General features: G+C 46.4%; 1 protein-coding gene across 2 annotated transcripts in view; it reads left to right on the forward strand.

The window, feature by feature from the left end:
* Positions 1-9,512: 9,512 nt before the first annotated feature.
* Positions 9,513-20,081, forward strand: part of UBE2V1 (ubiquitin conjugating enzyme E2 V1) — a 42,327-nt gene continuing 31,758 nt past the window's right edge. Inside the window, exon 1 of one of the 2 annotated variants that reach the window (XM_060185530.1) lies at positions 9,513-9,668. In XM_060185530.1, the coding sequence (XP_060041513.1) occupies positions 9,647-9,668 (22 nt within the window). In that variant the 5' untranslated portion in view covers positions 9,513-9,646. The remainder of the gene's footprint in view (positions 9,669-20,081) is intronic. The other variant, XM_060185525.1, reaches the window with a different exon arrangement.

Here is a 20,081-nt window from a genome sequence, read left to right on the forward strand (position 1 = left end):
AGGCTTATGGTGGTATTGGGAATTGAATCTGAGACCTCAGAGCCTCAGGTATGAGAAGAGTCTTTTCCAGAACCATTATGCTATCTCCCTAATCCCCCCCCTTTTTTTTTTCCTGACTTTGTTGCCCTTGTTGCTCTTTTTTTTGTTTTGTTTTGTTTTTTAACCAGAGCACTGTTCAGCACTACCTATGGTGGTAGTGGTGGGGGATTTAACTTGGGACTTTAGAGCCTCAGGCATGAGAGTCTCTTTGCATAACCATTATGCTGTCTCTCTCTCCTGCCAGCCCCTTATTCTTTTCTTACAACTAGCTGCAATTTCAGTGTAGACCTTTTTTTTTTTTTTTTTTTATGGCCTCTAAGGTTATCACTGGAGCTTGATACCTACATAATGAATCCACTTTTCCCAGTGGCCATTTTTTTCCCTTTCTTTCTTCCCTTTTCTTAAAAATAAATAAATGGGGAGTTGGGTGGTAGCGCAGCAGGTTAAGCACACAGGGTGCAAAGCACAAGGTGTAAGATTTCCGGTTCGAGCCCCCAGCTGCCCACCTGCAGGGTGGGTTGCTTCACAAGTGGTGAAGCAGGTCTGCAGGTGTCTATCTTTTTCTCCTCCTCTCTGTCTTCCCCTCCTCTCTCCATTTCTCTCTGTCCTACCCAACAACAACATCAATAATAACAATAACTACAACAATAAAACAACAAGGGCAACAAAAGGGGAAAATAAATAAATAAGTGTAGGCTGAGGAGATAGACTTTCATGCCTGAGGCTCAAGAGTCCCAGATTCAAGCACCAGCATCACCATAAGTCAGAGCTGAAATTTAGAGGGAAGAGGAGATACGAGAGGGAGAGATACTCACAACACTGCTTCACTGACTGTGAAGCTTCCCCCACTGTAGGTAGGGACCAGGGACATGAACCTGGGTCCTTTCACATAGTAACAAGTGCACTCACCCTCACCCGTGTGCCACAGGTCTGTCCCCCTCCTTTTTTTTTTTTTTTAACTTTCTCTCATTGAATGCTGAAGCTGTAGTTACTCATGTGTAATACAAGCTGCTGTGAGGTGTACACTAGGGAGGTAGTCTTTGCTCACAGAGGCAACTAGTGTGAGGGGCTCAAGTCCCAGGAGTGGAATTGCTGGGGTAGAAGTGGTTTGTGGTGAGACAAATGTCAATAGGTCATGACAAACTGCCTTCTAAAAGGCTGTGCCCATTTAAACTCTCATAGCTTTTGTGTCTGTTTCCCCAAACCCCTGCCAATAGAGTGAGTTATCAAGTGTATTGTACTTTGCCAATCTGATAGGTGGTATTACTTTGCATTTGTCTTGTTGTATTTCATTGAATCTAAGATGCCATTGAGTGTAAGATGCAGCCTGATTTCAGAGATATTTGAAGGTAAAATGTGCAATTTGGGAGCTGGGCAGTAGCGCAGTGGATTAAGCGCATATGGTGCAAAGTGCAAGGGCCAATGTAAGGATCCTGGTTAGAGCCCCCAGCTTCCCACCTGCAAGGGGTCACTTCGCAAGCTGTGAAGCAGGTCTGCAGGTGTCTATCTTTCTCTCCTCCTCTCTGTCTTCTCCATCTCTCTCGATTTCTCTCTGTCCTATACAACAACAGCTATGACAACAACAATAGCAACTACAACAAGTGCAACAACAAGGGCAGTAAAATGGGAAAAATGGCCTTGAGGAGCAGTGGATTCATAGTGCAGGCACTGAGCCCAGTGATAACCCTGGAAGCAAAAAAAAAAAAAAAAAAAGTGCAATATATAATCATTAAAATACAAGTTGAGTAAAATTACTAATGTTATCCCACTTCCTCACTCTCTATATGCCCTTTTCTCTTTCTTCCTCTCCGTGTTCCTCCCCACCCCTTTCTTTTTTATCAGAGCAGTGCTCAGCTCTGGCTTATGGTGGTGGTGGTAGGAGAGGGGAGTTTGAACCTGGGACCTGGAAGCCTTAGGCATCAGAGTCTGTTTGCATAGCAGAAATGCTATTCCCCCTCTGCTGGGCTAGCATCACCAGAGAGAAAGATGAAGAACTCATGGCGGCGTGGTAATACTCTGGAGCCTCAGAGTCGGGTCTGAGCACAGTGGGTTAAGCCACGTGGCGCCAAACCACAATGGACGCCTCCTGCTCTGCACACCAGCCCTTCTCCAGGTCGGGACGCAGGAGAGAAAAGAGGGCAAAACTAGGAACAGAAGTGGGTTTTATGGGATAAAAACTGGAAGTGGCAAGTTGGAAATGGCTAGGAAAGGGGGTGGAGAGAGGCAAAAGGCATGCTGGGAAGGTGAAAACATCCTTAACAACTGTTGTTTTAACTGGCGGGAATTAGCAATAACCCGAGGGGATAATGTGGTGGGGATCTTTCAGGCAAAACAATGATTATGCAAATAGACCATGGCGTCAGCAATGGAGGATGGAGCAGGGGGGCTGCCCAACATCCCTTCCTTTTCCTATTTTTTCTTTAAAGCAGAAGAAATACTTTATGTATTTATTTTTATTTGACAAGACAGACAGAAATTGAGAGATGGGGGATCTAGGGCTTGAACCCAGATCCTCCTGCATGGTGATATATGTGCTTAGCTGAGTGGATACCATCAAATGTCATTAGCAAATGTACCACACCCAACCAGTCACAGACCCCTTCCCACGAGTCTGCTGCCTTTTGGATGCTCATCACCCTACATCGCAACAGTTCCACCATTGTACTTTTATAGTTTGCTTATGGAAACTATAGCATAAACACAAGGTGAGACTTAGATTAGCAGTGGTCTATTGTAGCAGACACAAGGGCTCTCAAGTGGGGAGGTAGCAGGGGTTGGGAGAGCTCAGGACTCAAAGCATCATGGCGGTGGGTGTGGTGTGCAGATACCTATCATGAGGAGATAAGAAATTATACTCATGGGACAACTGTCTTATAAATCACTATCCCCCCCCCCCAACACCATAAAGTGATTTGGAAAAAAAAAAAGAGCATGACATTAGGCTATTTTAAAGCCATTTTTACATTTCTGACTAATAGTGGTTTACAAGATTATAAGATTACAGGGTATAGTTCCACACTGTACTTACCACCAAAGTTCTATGTCCCTCCCCAACAAGAAGCTGAGGTATCTTCTTAGCTATGAACTGGAAATAGAGTGGTTCAGGAGATTGCACAGTGGATAAGACACTGGACTCTCAATCATGAGTTCTCAAGTATAGTTCCCGGAAACACATGTACCAGAGTGATGTCTGGTTCTTTCTCTCTCTCCTATCTTTCTCATTCATAAACAAATAAAATCTTTAAAAATAAATAAATTGGAAATAGAAACATAAAACTATACAATATTATCTACAATCCTGCTATGCAAGTGTGATCTGCAGGCTGACACTAGCATCTCCTAGGAGCTTTCAGAGGCTGGGAGATAGTTCATCTGGTACTCCATGCCTTGCTGTGCCTCAGGTCCTGAGTTTGAAACTCAGTGCCACCCACATAGAAACACCATGGGTGGTAGAGTGGACCTGTGGTATTTCTCCTCTCATTCTGTCTCCCCCTCAAAACTCGGAAACCAGGACATATCTCATCCAGTAGAGTGCACAATACACTATATGCAAGGGCCCGTTTGAGCCCCCATACCACATGGTGGCATCATGCACTTGGGGAAGCTTCATGAGTGGTGCAGTAGGGCTGCGGTTCCTCTCCCTCCCTATGTCTCTCACTCTGTTTCTCTTTGGGATCAAAAGGGAGTGGTAGATCAACTAGAAGTGGTAGAATCACAAAGGCATCATGTCCAGCAAAGTCTCAGGAGTAAAAAAAACAAACAACAACAACAAAAAAAAACTGAGGAAGCCTCTTATTTCCCACAGAATATATATATATAGATAGCTTTGGAGTCAGGTGGTGGTGCACCTGGTAGACTGCACATGTTACAATGTGCAAGGACCTGGGTTCAAGCCCCTCCCCCATCCGCACGTGCAGAGGGAACTTTCACAAATGGTGAAGCAGTGCTGCATGTGTCTTTTTCTCTCCCTCTCTCCAGACTTCTGTCTCTATCCAATAAATGAATAAATACTGATTCTCAACACCCCCTCCATGAAATTAAATCTGTATTTTAGCAAGATTTATGAGCACACTAGAGTATGAGTATTGTTCTACAAAACTGCACTACAACTTGCATAAGGCATATTGTAGTTTTTTGGGTTTTTTTTACATTTTGAATATGCCTTTTCAAATCCCAGAGATTCCAAAAAATAGTCAGGATGTTCTCCTGTGTGACTGAGAACTGAGGTGTTTTTTTCTTTCTTTGTTTCTGTTATTAATGGTATGTTACAAGTTTGCAAGTTCGCTATGCATAGTTCCACACCACAGCCACCACGGAAGTTCTATAACCCCACCCTCCCAAAGATAACCACCATAGGAAAACTGAGGTTTTTTTGTTTTTGTTTTTGTTTCAGCCTTGAAGACCTTTATTCCACGGTGGGGGGGGGGGGGGGGGGAGCAACCAGCTCCTTTGCCCCGGCCTTCTGGAGGATTCTGAAAGGTTCTAGACATCATGAAATGTGCAGGCGAAGGCGCTCTTAATCTCATCTGTCCCACCCTGAGGTTCTGGAAAAGTACACGTGTGAAGTGGGCTTTTGCACAAGTGTGCTCAGCCTCAGAGTTCGAGGGCCTGTGTTGGCAAGCACGATTCCAGTTCCCTGTTGCAAAAGGGGTCACGACGGGTCCTGAGGCCAAGTAGTCCATCTGCCTGCTTTCAGATCCTAAGGTGGATGCTGAGGTTAGGGGAGGGGACTCCTCAGTGGCTCAACGTTTTCTGGCCCTTGAACATCCGGTGCAGGACGACCCACACCCCAGCCGTCTTTGCGCTTCCACTTGATGTTGTGGGGCTGGTAGCTGCAAACCCCCACCCCCAGCACGCCCCAGGTCTCGGGGATCCCTAGCCGGTGATACACTGCGGAGACCCCCAGAGAGGCCCCAGAGACCCAAGCAAGGAAGCCATGTTTCTTCCCCAGAATCGAGTTTTTGAATAAACAGTGTGGAAGAGTCCCCACCTCTATCTCTCTAGAATGAAGCACTGTACAACCTTGCCATATGTATTAGTTTTGCTCTTTTTTTTTTCAAGACCACACTCTTTATTTTGACAATGAAGTTCAAGGCTGTGCCCAGTTCCTGCTCCCCCCAGAGGGTTACCCTGCTTAATCAGGCTGGAGTTGTTTTTTGTGTGTGTGTGTGTTTTTTTTTGTTTTTTTTTTTTGCCTCCAAGGTTATTGCTGGGGCTCAGTGCCTGCACCATGAATCCCCTGCTCCTGGAGGCCATTTCCCCTTTTGTTGCCCTTGTTGTAGCCTTGTGGTTATTATTGTTGTTGATGTCGTTCGTTGTTGGATAGGGCAGAGAGAAATGGAGAGAGGAGGGGAAGGCAGAGAGGGGGAGAGAAAGGTAGACCTGCAGACCTGCTTTACGGCCCGTGAAGCGACCCCCCCCCCCCCCGCAGGTGGGGAGCCAGGGGCTCGAAGCGGGGTCCTTACATTGGTCCTTGCGCCACGTGGGCTTAACCTGCAGCGCTACCGCCCGACCCCCTCCTTCTGCTCTTGATTACAGATAGCAAAGCCTACCTTCAGTAGCAAATTAAACAATAAAGATTATTGTTTCATGCCTTAAGTTTGTGGGGTGAGGGGAGATAGCATAATGGTTACGCAGAGGTCCCAAAGTCTCAGGTTCAATCCCCACTACCACCATAAACCAGAGTTGAGCAGTGCTCTGGTTAAAAAAAAAAAAAAAAAAAAAAAAAGACAAGGAAACATTCCAGACACACCTCTTTCTCAACTCATTGACCAGAAAGAACTAGGTCACAAGCACACCAGTGGACCAATCACTGGCAAAAGGAAATGACACTGTCAGTGACTGATTCTGACTCACACCTAGAACTGGCCCTTCTGTCTCCGAAACAAATACAGACTTCCATGAGCACAGAAAAACACTATGACTGGCCCTACAGTCAACCGTGTTTACCACACCTCCTTTCTGGATTCCCTCTGTGCCAGATTCAATCTCCTCCAAGCAGTCAGGTTGCACTTTGTTAAAATCATAAACCAGTCCACATTTTGCTTGAAATCTCCAAGCTACAGGCCTGAGAGGCTACACAGTGGTTATAGCAAGCCTAAGAACCTGAGTTTGATCCCAGGTGTCATACATCAAAGAGATGCTTCTTCAGTTCTCTCTTTACTAAATAAGTAAACAAATCTAAAATAATAAATAAATAAATAAACCATCAGGGCTCCACCTCTCTCACCTCAAAGGAAACCACTGGTGCCCAAGGGTTAAGACAAATGGATCAGTGAGGTGGCAGAGGAGCACCTTGTAAAGCACACATGCTACCATGCTCAAGTACTCAAGGAACCTGGGTCCTGCACACTGTAGTGCGTGAGCTTAACCAGGTGCACCACCTTAAGATAGCTATTGTGCAAGGGTCATTGGTCACTGGATAGTAATAGCAGCTGATACTTATATAGCTTTCACTCTAAGACTTTTTAAAAATCTTTTTTCTTTTATATTCATTTTCCCTTTTGCTGCCCTTTATTGTTGTTGTAGTCATTATTGATGTCATCGTTGTTACATAGGACAGAAAGAAATGGAGAGAGGAGGGGAAGACAGGGCAGAGAGAAAGATAGACACACGCAGACCTACTTCACCACCTGTGAAGCGACTTCCCTGCAGATGGGGAGCCGGGGGCTCGAACCGGGATTCTTACGCAGGTCCTTGTGCTTCCTGCCAGGAGCGCTTAACCCGCTGCAAGCGCTGCACTACCGCCCGACTCCCCTCTAAGACTTTAAAAATCGTTTAGTTTCATTAACCATTTAAATCTTTCCAATAAGAGAAGCAATATCCCCCTGAGTTGATGTTATTATTTTGAGAGGACAGCAAGTAGAGTTCTCCAGGATGACTGGCTACAATAACCCCAAAGAGGGCGGAGGAAAAAACAAAACGAAACAAAACACCAAGTGGGAACTACAAGTCCCAGCATGCCCAGCAACGCTGACAGACTACAACAACCAGCATGCCCTGGGCATTTGGTTAACTCTTCAGGGATGTGCTCTGCATAGGAATTTGCTTTTTCAATTTTGCTGGCTGAAGTTCCCTACAAGTACCAACAGGTTTACATGAGTAAACATGAGCATAGTATATAAGAGACTTTTATTTTAGTGTGATCAGGCCAGCAAAAATATTTGCAAGCATGAACCTCGGGGTCAAATCTACATAACATACTGAAGCCATGTCTGACCTATGTCTCTCTCATCAAATATCTAAAACACACACACACACACGGAGAGAGAGAGAAATGGCTCAGGAGATAGTACAGTAGCTAAAGCTTTGGATTTAAAAGCAGTAAGTTACTGGCATTGCACGTGTCAGAGTGGTGCTCTGGTTCACCCTTGCTCTCTCATATTAATAAATAAATCTAAAATAAATAAAGCTAGTGTGGTTGTAGAGGTACAACAAATCTGAGCTGCAGGTGTCTGTGGGGGGATAGCGAGGGTAGTGAAACAGCTAGGGTACACATTTTAGGAAAACATGAGCAACCCACTGGTCTGGGCTGAGTAAGTGGATAGCCAGGACCAAGAATAGAAGCCTCCTTATCTGTTGCACCAGATAGCTCATCCTAGTCCTGGACTTAGTAGGCAGAGTGGCCATTTATCCCGGTTTTTCCTGGTCTCTGCTTGTTGTCCCAGCAATTCTACTGGGCTCCTTTTCAACCTGATGCTTGTCCTTGTTGGATGATCATTCTACAGCCATTCACACAATAAGGCCTATATTTTATCCCACAGGAACTAGAAGTCACTGAAAGTTTTAGCTGAGGGATGTTTTGAGTAACAAGCTGTCATATGGGGAATGAATCACTGGGGCCAGAAATGGAGGCTGGGTTAGTGGTGGTGTATCTAAGTGACAGAGGAAGGCAGCCTGCCATGAGTGGGAGAAATAGATGATGAGAGATGCTTAGGAGGCACTGCTGTTAGAATGATGTGATGAATTGCCTGTGCTGGATGAGGGCTTCCAGCTTCCCTGTTCCTCTGCACTGAAGGTCTAGGCCCTTCACCAGCCACTGTTCGGCAGTGTGACCTTGGTTCAGTCCTTTTATCTCTCAGTCTTCAGTATCCACACCCATGCAAGGGCTTCGCAGACCATTTATGATAAAAGAGAAGTTATTATTATTTACTAGAGCACTGCTCAGCTCTAGTTTACAGCAGTGCAGGAGATTGAACCTCGGACTTAAAAACCTCAGGCATGAGTCTCTTTGCATAACCATTATGCTATCTACCATTATGCTTCTTAGATTCAACATTTACTTGCAAATGGGGCCCCAGTGGTTTTGCATATACTGTTCCCTCTACCACTTTCTCTGCTATTTAGGTCTCCATCTAAATGTGACCACCTTAAGATGCATCTATCCTGTTTGGTAACTCTCTCTCTCAGTTGAACACGTATGGACTTGCTTCTTCAGTGGTGTATATTCTGTCCCCAGCACCTACCACAGGTCCTGGAACATAGTAAGTGTCCTGGGATGGTCCAAGAGGTGGCACAGTGGATAAAACATTGGACTTTCAAGCATTAACTCCCGAGTTCAATCCCTGGCAGCAAATGTACCAGAATGATGTCTGGCTCTCTTTCTCCTATCTTTCTCATGAATAAATAAATAAAATCTTAGGGGGAAAAATTGTCCTGGGCAGGGGAAGATAGCATAATGGCTGTGCAAAGAGACTCATGCCTGAGGCTCCAATGTCCCAGGTTCAATTACCTGCACCACCATAAGGGATACCTGTGCAGTGCTCTGGCAAAATATATAAACATCTGCCCGGGATGTGTAAGCGGGCTGATGAGTGAAATGAACGACTAATGTTTTCCCTGTTACCTTAGCTGTCCCCACCGCCCCCCCCCCCCAATTTGATATTTGATTATTCTACAAACTTCCCTGGGCAGAGCATCGACCTACCCTAAAAACAAGACATCTGGCTTAGGTGCAGCTTCTGACTCAGCTACTCACCAGCTGAGTTTACATAAATCACTCAACCCATCTGGGCTTGTTTTTTCACATAAATCCAGAACCACCAAACCAGAGGGGTAAAATCCCCCAAGAGAAACTGGAATTTTGTTGTTGGTGGTGCCATCTGGTTTCAGCGCTCCAGGCCCACTTCTGCCCGACAGGGCGAGACGGGCAGACAGGGAGACACCGCAGCTGCCTCCGGTGCCGCCGTCCTCCCGGCAGGGCAGCCGCGCTCGACCCGGGGACGCGCGCAAGGCAGGACCGGCACCCTCCCAAGTGAGCTATTCTCGACAGCCCGTGCTTTTGGTTTTTAAGCTTTCTATTTTTTTTTCCCCTTCTTCTTCTCCTTTACAGTCGCCCCAGGTCTAGTCACTCTTGTTCTTCTCACCACGCACTTCGGCACCTGCCTCGCACCAGCGCAGAGGAAGCCTTGCAAACTGCTAGGTCTTAGCGCCTGCAACCAACCTCTCAAAAGCAAGGTGCAAACCCCTTCCGGGCAACCGGTCACCCCGGGGCGCCGAGCGGGCGTCAGCGGCGACGTCTGCGCGTGCGCACACGCCTGCGTAGACCCGCCCCGGGACGGGTGGGGGGGTGAAGAAGGGGCCGGCCTTCGAGCGACAGCGACGCAAGATGGCAGCCACCACGGGCTCGGGTGAGCGGGGGCGCCGGGCCCGGCCGGCCGAAGGGGGCGCGAGCTCGAGCCGGGGGCCGGGAACCCTCAGAGCTCCTTGCAGAGAAACAAGGGCTTCTGCGCTGCCTCTGTCCACTGGGCCCCGCGGCGGCGACTCGGGCGGCCTGATGGAGGAGGAGCAGGCGGTGGCCGGAAGCGCGGGCGGGGGCCGGAGGGGCCTGTGGGCGGTGCGGCGGGGCTCCGAGGCTCGCTTGGGCGGCGTGCGGGGCCCGCTGGGAGCAAGGCGCCGGTGTGGAGCGGCGAGGGGCGACCCCGGGGACGCTCGAGGAGACCGGGGCTGGTGGCTTTTGGGAGAGAGAGAGAGCGAGCGAGGAGGCTTCCCAAAGCGGATGAAGTCCTTCTCGGGGTGCGGGGGGTCCGGGTGGAGAGGGGACCTTGGGGTGCCCCTCGGGAGGGGAGGAAATGGGGCCCCTTTGGATAAGAGGACGGCTCCGGCTTCAGTGGGAAGGAAGTCTGTCCGCGGGCGAGGAGAAGGGGAGCTGGGGGAGGCTCCTCGGGGAGCGGCGGGCAGGGCCATGTCCGCGGGTGGGTGAGAAAGGGAAGAGGAGCTCAGATGCCGGTGGTCTGCTCGCTGGTGGCGTTGAGTCCAGCATCACCACTCTCAGCAGACATGCATTTTGTCCAGTTAGGTCTCGGAAGCAAGCTGCGAGTGGGGCAGTTGGTGGAAACCTTTCCCTGTTGGGTGGAAGAGCAGCCGAATTGGAAACTTCGGGGTTGGGGCGGGGAGCGGGGGTCTCCCGAGGGAAGTTCCACGCATGGACTATAGTGGGGGAAAGGCCAGGTTTCAAATATATCTTCAGAAGAAAAGAAGGGGGAAAAAAGACCCCTTTCCCTATGTTTGATGAGCGACTCATGCCCAAGAAGTGTCTATTTTTATCAAGACTGTCACTCCCTTTCACTCCTCGGTTGACTAGATAAGTGGGCTTAGCTCAGAAGTTAGCAGTGGCTGGAGAGGCGCTGGGAGAGAAACAAATGAAATGGGAACTCTTGGAAGACTGAGAGCAAGAGGGACATGAGTTACACTTTGGGGTGGGGGACTTTTTCTCAGTCTCCGTCAGATTAAGGAATGTAATACTTAATTCTTTTTTTTACCAGAGCACTACTCAGCTCTAGTTTATGGTGGTGCAAGGGGTACTGAACCTGGGATTTTGGAGCCTCAGGAATGAGAATCTCTTTGCATCACCATTATGCTATCTATAACCCCCTGCCCTGCAACACTTTATTTTTAGGTTGGGTTTTCTGACCTGCAGTCCTAAGATGGACCAAAGGAGTAAATCCTGAAAAGATCTGTTTTAGAACCGAGCATCAGCAAGTAGACTCAGATAGCATTCTCAAAAAAGCTAGTGGAGATTGGCTGAGGAAGACCCCTGTCCCCAAGAGCGATTCGGGAAGCACAGGCAGTTGTGTTCTGGAGGTAAGGGGTTTGAGCAAGACTGGGTATCCCACTTTGGGTGAGGGTACTCTGAGTTACCTGGCAGTGAAGTTGGCAGAGGAGGTCCTCTTCGACCAGGTGGCCAGTTTACCTCTGATGAGGGAAGCTAACAAGGCCACCAGTTGGGTACTGAACATCTCCAGCTGTTTAGAGTCACAGCAATAGGACTATTGGGAGAGGACCAGTGACCTAAAGTAAACGCCATGGGGGAGTCCATCTCTCCAGGGTGCTGTCCTCTAGCATCCTTGTCTGACTGCAAGATGCACAGGGAAGGAGCCGGCAATATGGGATCTAACAGAAGTGTCCTCCTAATACAGGCTGCCCTCAACACTGAAAGCAGTGGGGCCTTCCTGCAAAATAGAGACCACACATACTTCTCCTAAATTTTGTTTCATCAGGAATAATGCTGAATCCATTCACTTATGAAGATACTGCCATTGATCAGACTGCTGTGGGAAACTTCTCACCAGAATAATAGCCCTGCCAAGTTGCTATGAACTAGGGGGTACTACAATACACTCATGGCAGCCAACATCATGGTAGTATTACAAGTCAGCTCTGTTTGCAGTCATTTGAGATTGGCCACCTACAATCCGGTTTAACAGCTCCTTAATTCTAACTTCTTGATATCCTGCCAATTGAAGAGTGCTTCATAAATGCTGTGGTGGTCAGATAAAACATGTCAGCTGCTTTCTGTTGTCAAGAGCTTTTGGCATAGTTGAGGTAATACAGAACAGACTTGGAGGTAATCTAAAGCGAGCTTCTTAAAATTCCTATGTCTGTTTATTCAGCAGATATTACTGAGAGCCTGTTACGTCCCATTGTGGATAAAGAGTAAAGTTCCTCTGTCCCTGAGGAGCTTCCATTCTAGATGGAGAGAGAGCCATTAAAGGAGTACATAATTAAGACAATTTCAGGTTGCAGTAAGCGCTAGGAGCATGCCTGATATGATGGAGAGTATCTGGAGAGGTGATTAATGGGAGCTTCTCTGAGGAGGTGGCATTTGAACTGAACTCAACACATGATGTAAGGGGCCAAGCCTGTAGTGTGTATCATAAGCTGGGAAGAGCCAGTTGAGTGTCCCTATGACAGAAGCGAGCTGGGCATATTGAAACAACAGAATAAAGACCTTAGTGTGCAGGGAAGGTCTGTTAAGGAGATGAATTGGACAGATATGACTGGGTTTTATTTAGTGTGAAGGGAATCCATGGAACTAGTGCACGGTATGTAGGCATTCGGTATATATTTATTGAATGAATGAATGAATGAATGAGTCTCAGAAAGAGAATAGCAAGATCTGATTTGTACCCCTAGACAGTTAAATGCAAAATTTGAAAAATGGAAACAGAAAGACCTGACGTGTTCAACTAAATGAATGTATAGGTCTCTGAGTTCCTACCCTTAGAAGTCATTCAGGTATGGTCAGGAGCTCTGTGAGATCTCCCTTAGTTAAAGATAAAACAAAAACTCTTGATTAAACTGTGCCAAGAAACAGCTGTGAGGTTCTGTAAGGGCTGAACTCAAGGTATATTTATTTATTTAGGCTAGAGACAAAAATTGTGAGGGAGGGGGAGGTAGGGAGAAAGAGAATACCTGCAGAAGGGGCTGAGCAGCAGCACGCCTGGTTAGGTGCACATGTCACCATGTCCCGGTCCCCACCTGTAGGGAGGAAAGCTTACAAGTGGTGAAGCAGAACTGCAGGGCTCTCTGTTTCTTCCGTCCCCTTTGCCTCTCAGTTTCTCTCCTGTCAAATTAAATAAAATAAATAAAGCTGAAAAATATTTAAAAGAGAGAGGTACCTACAGCACTGTTTTACTGCTTGTGAAGCTTCCCCCTGCAGGTGGGGACTGGGGCGCTTTGTACAGGTCTTTGTACATTGCAGCACCAGGTCCCCTGAACTTAAGTTTTTTATTAAGTGGATAGGAAAGGAAGGAGATATAGAGAAGGGGAGAGACAGAAAGATAGCTCTAGCGCTGCCTCACCACTCCTGAAACTTCCCCTTTACAGGTAGAAATTGGTGACTTGAACCTGAGTCCTTGAGCAGGATAGTGTATGTGCTCAACCCGACGCCCTACCGCCTGCCCTCCCTGAACTTAATTTTTTTTTGGTTACTGCTTTTAGCACTTGGCTGACACATTCCCACCTTCTTTGGTTCTGCAGTATGTGATTTCTGTCTATATCCTAGTAGGTGGAATTGTGTGTGGGGGACACACACACACACACATATTAGAATCCCTCTGGACACTCAGGCTGTGATAGGTGATTTCATTGTTCCTTGGCCAAGATTGTAGCTTCCCATGAGCTCCTCTGACAGGTTAACCAAAAACCGAGTGCCAGGAGTGTTAACCTTGACTAGACGTGAATTTAAATTTGCATTCACTGGAGTGACCTCATACACATGTTCAAATTATGAAAATTGAACCATGTGGGCAATGGAGGATAAGTAATCTTCCATTCATGGGTATTCCTCAAAGAGTTAGATGCTGAGATGAGAACCTGGTCTCTTAGTTTTCATTTTTATGTGTCTCACTGTGTCAGTATCTTTTTGTTTTAATTATAGATAGCCAAGTCCCTTTGTATAGTTTGGGCCCTGTACTCAAGAGAGCTGCTTCATACAGTGCTCAGCAGAGGAAACAGCTCCAGTTGGTGAATCTGCTCCGGTGATGAGAGGGAAATGCTTTGTTGGGCTAGTCACCTGTTGTTCTCCTTAGGAATTGCCAAGGTCAATTTTGTTGCTCATGATTTTTCCTCTTCACAGTAACTTTAAAACGACCCTCTTCCCTCTACTACACTCTTTCTCTTCTCTCTCCTGAATTGTAGCTCTACAGTAATTTGATAAAAGTGGAATACAAAATGTGAAGTAAGGACTCCTCTGTTGAATTCTGAAAGTCCCCAATGAAGTACAAAACAGCACATTGAGGAAGTAAATATTTTAATACTGTTTTATATTGTATGTAATGCTTTAGAGTTTTCCAAGTACCTTGACTTACCTGTTATGTCATCTGATCCACCTCTCCACAACCCACAGTAAGCTAACCATGGGACATGTTAACCCCCATAGTATGTAGAACTACGGAGTAGCGACAGACTAGAGCCCAGGGGTTTTCACTCCAGTGCCTCCCAACCTCTCCTAACCTTTGGAAGGAAATACAATGGAATGACATGGATTTTGACATATGTGCTTCTTAATATTGGAGTATTTAATCTTGGTAAGAGAAAGGCTTTGATGAGAATCATCTGCCATATGTAGTAGGAACATTTTTTTACATATTTTTTTTATATTTCCTTTTTGTTGCCCTTTTTTTATTGTTGTAGTTATTATTGTTGATGTTGTTGTTTGGTAGGACAGAGAGAAATGGAGAGAGGAGGGGAAGACGGGGGGGGGGGGGGGGAGAAAGATAGACACCTGCAGACCACCTGTGAAGTGGCTCCCTTCCAGGTGGGGAGCTGGGGGCTTGAACCGGGATCCTTATGCCGGTCCTTGCGGTTTGCGCCACATGCGCTTAACCCGTTGCGCTACCGCCCGACTCCCAGTAAGAACATTTTTATAGCATCTCTGGACATTGCAATTTGAGGTAACATACTATCCAAAAGTAAAATTCCGTTTTAAAAAAAGAGTGAAAATTGAAAAAGATTATTTTTGTGATGCAAGAGGTGCCTCAGCGGCTAAAGTGTTGGACTCTCAAGTTTAAGATCCGGAGTTGGAGGGAGTCGGGTGGTAGCGCAGCAGGTTAAGGGCACATGGTGCAAAGCGCAAGGCTCAGCATAAGGATCCTGGTTCGATCCCCCGGCTCCCCACCTGCAGGAGAGTCGCTTTACAGGCGGTGAAGCAGGTCTGCAGGTCTTTCTCTCCCCCTCTCTGTCTTCCCCTCCTCTCTCCATTTCTCTCTGTCCTATCCAACAACGATGACATCAATAGCAACAATAATAACTACAACAATAAAAAGGAAAAAAAGAATAAAACCACCTCTTCCATGACCCTTTGTATTCTTGACCTTGCTCACACTCACCTCATATGGTGTAAAGTACGCCTGCTTTTGTTCTTCCCCCTTCAGGAATGCTTTGCCTCCAGACCTACATGACTGCTTGATCTTTAGATCTCAACTCTTCTGGAAGCAAGACCACCCCATTCAGTAGCTTTCTCAGTCATTGTATCTGTCCTCATCTTAACTGTTTAGCCTATCTATCTAAAGCTGCTGCTACTGCTCCTCCCCGCCTCCTTCTCTTTCTGTCTTATTTATTTATTGTGTTTTAATGAGAGAGAAATACCAGATCACTACACAGCTGGCTTATATGATGTTGGGTATTGAAACTGGAACCTCTGAGCCTTAAGTAGGAAAATTTTTTTTGCATACTGTCCCCCCAGCCCTTCTAAAGCTTTCTTGCATGTTGTCCTTTCCTTTGCATTAGGGCAGGATTCTGTCTTGGTCCCTGACATGCAGTAGGCACTCAGTAAATATTTGTTGTATGTTACAGTGCAGATTAATCCAGGGCCTCACTTCGGTGAGACCAAATTATTTGGAGAAACTATCATAGGGTAGAATCAAAAGGGGGCTGTTTACCCTTTCAAACCTCTTATCCTGATTAGTTGCTATTTATAATCTGATTTTTACCATAGAATTAATTTTGTCTTCTCCTTCCCTAACCATCCTAACTCATATTTTGTTCTTTGTTTCCAACCACATCAGAAAAAAATGTCATATTTGGCATTGATCATTTTGTTGTTGTTGTAGTTACTATTGTTGTCTGTCTTCATTGTTGGATAAGACAGAGAGAAATGGAGAGAGGAGGGCAAGACAGAGGGGGAGAGGAAGACAGACACCTGCAGACCTGCTTCACTTGTGAAGCGACTCCCCTTCAGGTGGGGAGCCGGGGGCTCGAACTGGGATCCTTATGCTGGTCCTTGCGCTTTGCGCCACATGCACTTTACCGGCTGTGCTACTGCCCTACTCCCAGCATCTTAAATTTTAAGATTTATGTAACGAGATGTCAGAGCAACCCTCTGGCCATGTGTGTTGCTGGCTTTTGAACCCTGGCCATAGGTTTGCAAAGCATGCTGAGCCACCTGCTGAATGACCTCCCCAGCCTTGGATCTTGTACATTATCAAACCAGCTATTAGAAGTCACATTGTCTGGGCTATAAAGAGTGACAGATTTTTCTGGGTAGTCTGGGAGGTGTATGCATGAAGTTAAGAGTTAGATCCCTGGAGTCACACATGCTGGAGTGATGGTTTGGTCCTTTCCCCTCTGGTTCTTTTTTGCACATACTTGATTTCTCCAATTGCAGGAGGCTGGGTGTCTTTTTTTTTTTTTGGTTTGTTTTTTCTTTCCTTGTTGGAATAGATAAAAAAGAGGTCTGGCCAGTGAAAATAGCTCACTTGAATAGTATACTGCTTTGCTATGTGTGAGACCCAGGTTTCGAGCTTAGCCCCAACGCTGAAGCTTCAGTGTTGTGATATCTGTCTCTCTGTGTCTTATTAAAAAACACTAACAAGGGAGTCGGGCGGTAGCGCAGCGGGTTAAGCGCAGGTGGCGCTAAGCGGAAGGATCCCGGTTCGAGCCCCCGGCTCCCCACCTGCAGGGGAGTCGCTTCACAGGCGGTGAAGCAGGTCTGCAGGTGTCTTTCTTTCTCTCCCCCCTCTCTGTCTTCCCCTCCTCTCTCCATTTCTCTCTGTCCTGTCCAACAACAATGACAGCAATAATAACTACAACAACAACAACAAAACAAGGGCAACAAAAAGAATAAATAAATAAATAAAAAAAATTAAAAAAAAAAAAAACACACTAACAAGGCAGCCGGGTGTTAGTGTAAGCGGGTTAAGCACACAAGGCGTGAAGTGCAAGGCCAGCATAAGGACCCCAGTTCGAGCCCCCAGCTCCCCACCTGCAAGGGGGTCGCTTCACAAGTGGTGAAGCAGGTCTGCAGGTGTCTATCTTTCTCTCCCCCTCTGCCTTTCCCTCCTCTCTCCATTTCTCTCTGTCCTATCCAACATCGGCAATAACAAGGGCAACAAAAATGGGAAAAATGGCCTCCAGGAGCAGTGAATTCATAGTGCAGGCTCCGATCCCCAGCTATAACTCTGGAGGCAATAAAAATAAATAAATAAATAAATAAGCATAGCACCAAAGCTGGCCCCAGTGTGATTGATGGCACACCCATGTGGTGTTGACACAAACCTGAACCATGCATGGCATGAGCTGCCACATAAGCAAAACATTAGACAAACAAAGACAATGATAGATTTCTACTATCTCTTCCCCTGGATCGGTAGTTCCCAGGTTAGTGTATATCAAAATTGCCTGGATATTTTCATTGATGGCACACAGCGAGGTGAGCTACCACCTGGCTCCCTCCTTTGCTCCTTCCTTCCCTTTCTTCCCTCCCCACCCCTCCCCTCCCCTCTCCTCCGCTTCCCTTCCTCTTTTTATGAGGGTTGGGTTAATTGTATATGGTAAATACAGTTACTAACACATGGATAAAATCTCTCATCTCACCGTGATAAATGTGCAGAACACTCACCTCCAGCCTGAGTTCCCCTCCATCATGCACCAGACCTGAAAGTGCACCCCTCCCCCACCAAGTCCTTTGTCTTGGGTGCAATGTGCCAAACTCAGTCCAATTTCTACTTTGTATTTCAACTTTCTCCTCTTATTTCTCAAGTTCTGCCCAAGAGTGAGATCATCCCATATTCTTCTTTCTCTTTCTGGCTTATCTCACTTAATATGATTTCCTTCAAGCCCCATCCAGGATGAAGAAGGTGAATTCATCATTCTTAATAGTTGAGTAGTATTCCATTGTGTGTATATACTACAGCTTTCTCAACCACTCATAGTTGTTGGACACCTAGGTTGCTCCCCAAGTTTGGGCTATTTTGAATTGTGTTGCTGTGACCATAGGTATACACAGATCCCTTTGGACCTTGAGAGCTTGTTTGGAGGTTCTAGCAGGGGAGCACAGCTACTTTTATACCCTCAGTTGACTGAAGACTGGTCCATCTCTATTCGATGAAGGCCGTCCTCTTCAAGTGAGTGCACAGCTTCGGGAGGGACAAGGGACGCACATGGAGCGGTGAGGGAGGAAGGGGACACCTAACTAGCCAGCCAGATCAGCCGAATCAACCCTGGTGATCAATGGGGTGACAGATGTCGCAGCCAGATAGCCCTCACATCCCACAGATCTTGTGTTTGATTCCTTAGGATATACCCCCAAAGAGGAGTTATTCTTGGTCCAATTTGTAGTCTGTGTTTTTTCAGAGAACTCAGGAAAGAGAGGGGCACCATGAACGTATGTTTGGTGCTGTCCATGGTACTGCATGTAATGGGGATCAAACCTAGGGACTCACACATGGTGTGCTGCGTCCTTTAACAGATCAGGAGTTGGTACAACAGATTGAACGATGAACTTGTAAGCACAGATCCCCCAGCACCAAATATGCCAGAGTGGTGTCTGCTTGTCCCTGCGTATCTTTTCTCAGTAATAGGTAGACATTTTCTTTTTTTTTTTTTTTTTAATTTTTTTTATTATCTTTATTTATTAGATAGAAACAGCCAGAAATCAAGAGGGGGTGATAGAGAGGGAGAGAGACATAGCGACACCTGCCGCCCTGCTTCACCACTCATGAAGCTTTCCCCCTGCAGGTGGGGACCGGGGGCTCAAACCTGGGTCCTTGCACATTGTAATACATGCGCTCAACCAGATGCGCCACCACCCGGCCCCAGGTAGACATTTTCTGTTAAGCTGTGTGCTTTATCACTCTGCTCACTGAACCATCTCCTAGCTACAGTTCTGTTGTTTTAAATCAAGATGCAGACTAGGCCAGAGTTTTTTTTTTGAGATTGGCATGCTATAATTGCTGTTTTATAGCTGTGACTTCCCTAAAAGATATATTTTTAAATTATTTATTTATTTATTCCCATTTGTTGCCCTTGTTGTTTTATTGTTGTAGTTATTATTATTGTTGTCATTGCTGTTATTGTTGTTGGATAGGACGGAGAGGGGGAGAGAAAGACAGACACCTGCAGCCCTGCTTCACGGCTTATGAAGCGATTCCCCTGCAGGTGGGGAGGTGGGGGTTCGAACTGGGATTCTTACGCGGGTCCCTGAGCTTCGGGCCACGTGCACTACCACCCGACTCCCGTTTTTTTTTTCCTTCAAGATTATTGCTAGAGATCAGTGCCTGCACCATGAATCCACTGCTCCTGGAGGCCATCCCCCCCTTTTGTTGCCCTTGCTGTTGTAGCCTTGTTGTGGTTATTATTGTTTTTGTTGATGTTGTTCATTGTTGGATAGGACAGAGAGAAATTGAGAGAGGATGGGAAGACAGACACCTGCAGACCTGCTTCACCGTATGTGAAGGGACTCTCCTGCAGGTGGGGAGCCAGGGACTCGAACCGGTATCCTTAAACGCTGGTTCCTGCGCTTTGCGCCATGTGCACTTAACCCACTGCACTACTGCCCAACCCCCTCCCCCAAAAAAAGATGTTTTAGGAGCTTAAAAAAAATCCTTTTTAAACCACAAGTATTTTAATATGTTGCTGTTTCAGATTATTGTATTAATTTCAATGACATGGTGTAAAACCCTATCAAATATTTATACTTTTCCAACCTGGTTGTCATATGTGTGTGTGTGTGTGTGTGTATATATGTATATTTGTAATATGGGGCAGCTGCTGACTCTTCACTTATATTTGGCTAAGAGCTGACGTTTGATACTGGCACCAATCCAGGAAAAATTCTTCTGTAAAGAATTCTGAAATAATAAGAACAAATTTTTTTTTTTTTTTTTGGTTTTTGCCTCTAGGGTTATTGCCGGGGCTCGGTGCCTGCACCACGAATCCACTGCTCCTGGAGGCCATTTTTTCCCTTTTGTTGTTACCCTGGTTGTTTTATTATTGTGGTGGTTATTATCGTTGTTATCAATGTCATCGTTGTTGGATAGAAC

The sequence above is a fragment of the Erinaceus europaeus genome, chromosome 1 (assembly GCF_950295315.1).
Source record: "Erinaceus europaeus chromosome 1, mEriEur2.1, whole genome shotgun sequence".
NCBI classification, from domain to species: domain Eukaryota; kingdom Metazoa; phylum Chordata; class Mammalia; order Eulipotyphla; family Erinaceidae; genus Erinaceus; species Erinaceus europaeus.